Source organism: Glycine max, chromosome 9, assembly GCF_000004515.6.
Source record: "Glycine max cultivar Williams 82 chromosome 9, Glycine_max_v4.0, whole genome shotgun sequence".
Classification (NCBI taxonomy): Eukaryota; Viridiplantae; Streptophyta; class Magnoliopsida; order Fabales; family Fabaceae; genus Glycine; species Glycine max.
Window position 1 is genome coordinate 16,332,105 of NC_038245.2, and position 2,647 is coordinate 16,334,751.

At 39.9% G+C, this 2,647-nt stretch overlaps 2 protein-coding genes across 2 annotated transcripts; both read left to right on the forward strand.

Moving 5' to 3' along the window:
* Positions 1-1,075: 1,075 nt before the first annotated feature.
* LOC102660862 (uncharacterized) lies at positions 1,076-1,519 on the forward strand. Its single transcript, XM_006588041.1, has one exon. The coding sequence runs from the start codon at positions 1,076-1,078 to the stop codon at positions 1,517-1,519; it is 444 nt and encodes a 147-aa protein (XP_006588104.1).
* A 5-nt stretch (positions 1,520-1,524) lies between these two features.
* On the forward strand, positions 1,525-1,986 carry LOC102660982 (uncharacterized). Its single transcript, XM_006588042.1, has one exon. It carries the CDS (start codon positions 1,525-1,527, stop codon positions 1,984-1,986), a length of 462 nt encoding a protein of 153 aa, XP_006588105.1.
* Positions 1,987-2,647: the final 661 nt, after the last annotated feature.

A 2,647-nucleotide genomic window follows, 5' to 3' on the forward strand; every position in this document is an offset into this window, starting at 1 on the left:
AATTCAATCACCAAAACTCAATTTCACAATAGACACAATCATAAGGAAACCTAAAACTTCAAGAAAAGGTTCACAATCAAAGACTCTCTAAGAATTTTGCATGAACATGTTGAGGACTACTTAACATGCAAGATTTGACTCAATTCAAATAATAGGCTAAAAAAATTCATACACTCATGAACAAATGAGTTAGACAAAGAAACAAGAAAAATAAAATTCAGCACAACATAAGGAATCTTATGTGACAGGTTTCGTGACTAGACATGACTTTTGTGACAAAACTACAATAGGTGAACATGTCACTCTAGATTTTTGAGGTTTTCTTCTACTTTAATGTTTTAGTAAGAATTTTATGGTTTAAGTTCCAGCCACAAAAAATAGAAAGACAAAACTCAAAGGAACCTAAACTCAACACAATTCATGGTTCAAGAACAAGAACAAGAAATTTGAACCATAGGAAATCAAATCTAGCTTCTATAGCAAGTTTAATCGGTTGAAATTCTAAAGAATCATGTTAACAACATTCAACACAAGACATGAGAGGAAATACATGTAGAAAAATGAAGAAACAACAATGGAGGTTAATGGAGGTTTAAGGAGCACCTACTTGAAGCTCTTGTGCACTTGATGGAAGCTTGCTTGAGAAGCTTCTATGGAGGCTGGATCTTTGAGCTTCAGTGAGGTCCTTCAATGGTGATTTTCTACCATGGAGATGCAGCGGAAGATAAAGGAGAAGAGGTGAGAGGAGGCACCATCCACTAGGGAATAAGCCATGGAAGGAGGAGCTTCACCACCAAGAGAGTGCCTTGGATAAAAAGCTTAGAGAGGAAGCTTCAATGGAAGTCCTTCTCTCCCTCTCCCTCCACTCATCTTCTCCTACCTTCAAGTAATGCCTCCAAGCCTCCAAACCTTAGCTCAGGCTATAGGCAATGAAAATAGGGGAGAAGCTACTGGAGCTGTTGAGTACTAAGGGTTGGACCACTTCCAACGAAACAATCCTTTTGCCTTCAATGGAGGATACAACCCTGATGGTGGTCAGAATTGGATAAGGGACATTAAGAAATTTTTTTGAGTGATGGCATGTCCGGAGGGGCAAATAGTTGCTTTTGATACATATACTCTGGTGGAAGAAGATGAGTATTGGTGGGAGAATACTTGCCAATGCCTAGAGGTTGAAGGTCAAGATGTGACTTGGGATGTCTTCAAGAGGGTATTTTTGGAGAAATACTTTCCTGAGGATGTTAGGAACAAGAAGGAGATGGAGTTCTTAGAGCTCAAGCAGAGAAACATGACTGTGGTTGAATATACATCCAAGTTTGAGGAGCTGGTGAGGTACTTTCCCCATTATCAAGGGAGAAATGGTGAAAGTTCCAAATGTGTGAAGTTTTTGAACGACTTGCGACCTGAAGTGAAGCAAGCTGTGAATTACCAAGGTGTTCATCAGTTCCCACTCTTGTTAACATGTGCCGGATTTGGGATGAAGACTCCCGAGGCAGGGCGACCTATTATAGGAGTATAGGTCCAATGAAGAACAAAAAGAATGGACCTCAACATCGGGGAAAATGGTACTCGACCCCTCCTAAGCAATATGGTAACTGCCCCAACAATCAGAGGACCGTTGCTGTGGGGTTTGCGGCTGGTAGTGGTAGCAAACCCAATACTTTCCCCACTCAGGTCACTTGTTACAAATGTGGTATGCCAAGGTACATCTCCTCAAATTGTGTTGATAAAGACGTGACCTATTTTAATTATAGACAAAAGGGGTATATTCAGAGAGATTGTCCATATCCCAAGAAGGAGCAAAATGATGGGGGCCTGAATGACCAAACTGGACATCCGAAGGCCACAGGAAGAGTCTTTACCCTTAACGATGCTAAAGCTTCAAAATCGAAAGATCTAATCCAAGGTAAATGTTTCATAAATGGGATTCCGTTACTTGTACTATTCAATTCCAATGCAACCCATTCTTTTATATCCTGTTCATGAGTAGGGAAACTTAAGCTTTTTGTATTTTCTTTAAATAAAGATCTAGTGGTAGAGACCCCAACTAGTGGTTATGTGTTAACTTCTAATGTGTGTTTGAATTATCCTGTGGAAATTTCTGGTAGAACATTCTTGATTGATCTGATTTGTTTGCCTTTGAGCCAAATTGATGTTATCCTGGGTATGGATTGGTTATCTTCCAACCATGTCTTGTTAAACTGTTTTGATAAAACTATGGTGTTTGATGATTTTGGAGTGAGTAAGGATATGATGTTTATCTCTGCCAACCAAGTTATGACATCTTTAAAAGAAGATGCTCAAGTGTACATGATCTTGTCTAACCTAGAAATAGAGACAGGTTTCCATGTGTGACCTCCCTGTTGTGAGAGAGTTTCCTGAAAAGTTCCCTGAGGATATATCTGGTCTACCATCCGAGAGAGAGATAGAGTTTTCTATAGAGTTAGTACCCGGTGATGGACCCATATTCATAGCCCCTTATAGGATGTCTCCTATAGAGTTAACTGAGCTTAAGAAACAGTTAGAGGAGTTGTTGGATAAGCAGTTTGTTAGACCTGGTGTGTCTTGTAAGGGTCAAGCTTTACCTTTGACTAAACTGACTCGTAAGGGTCAAGCTTTTGTGTGGGATACCCAATGTGAGCATAGT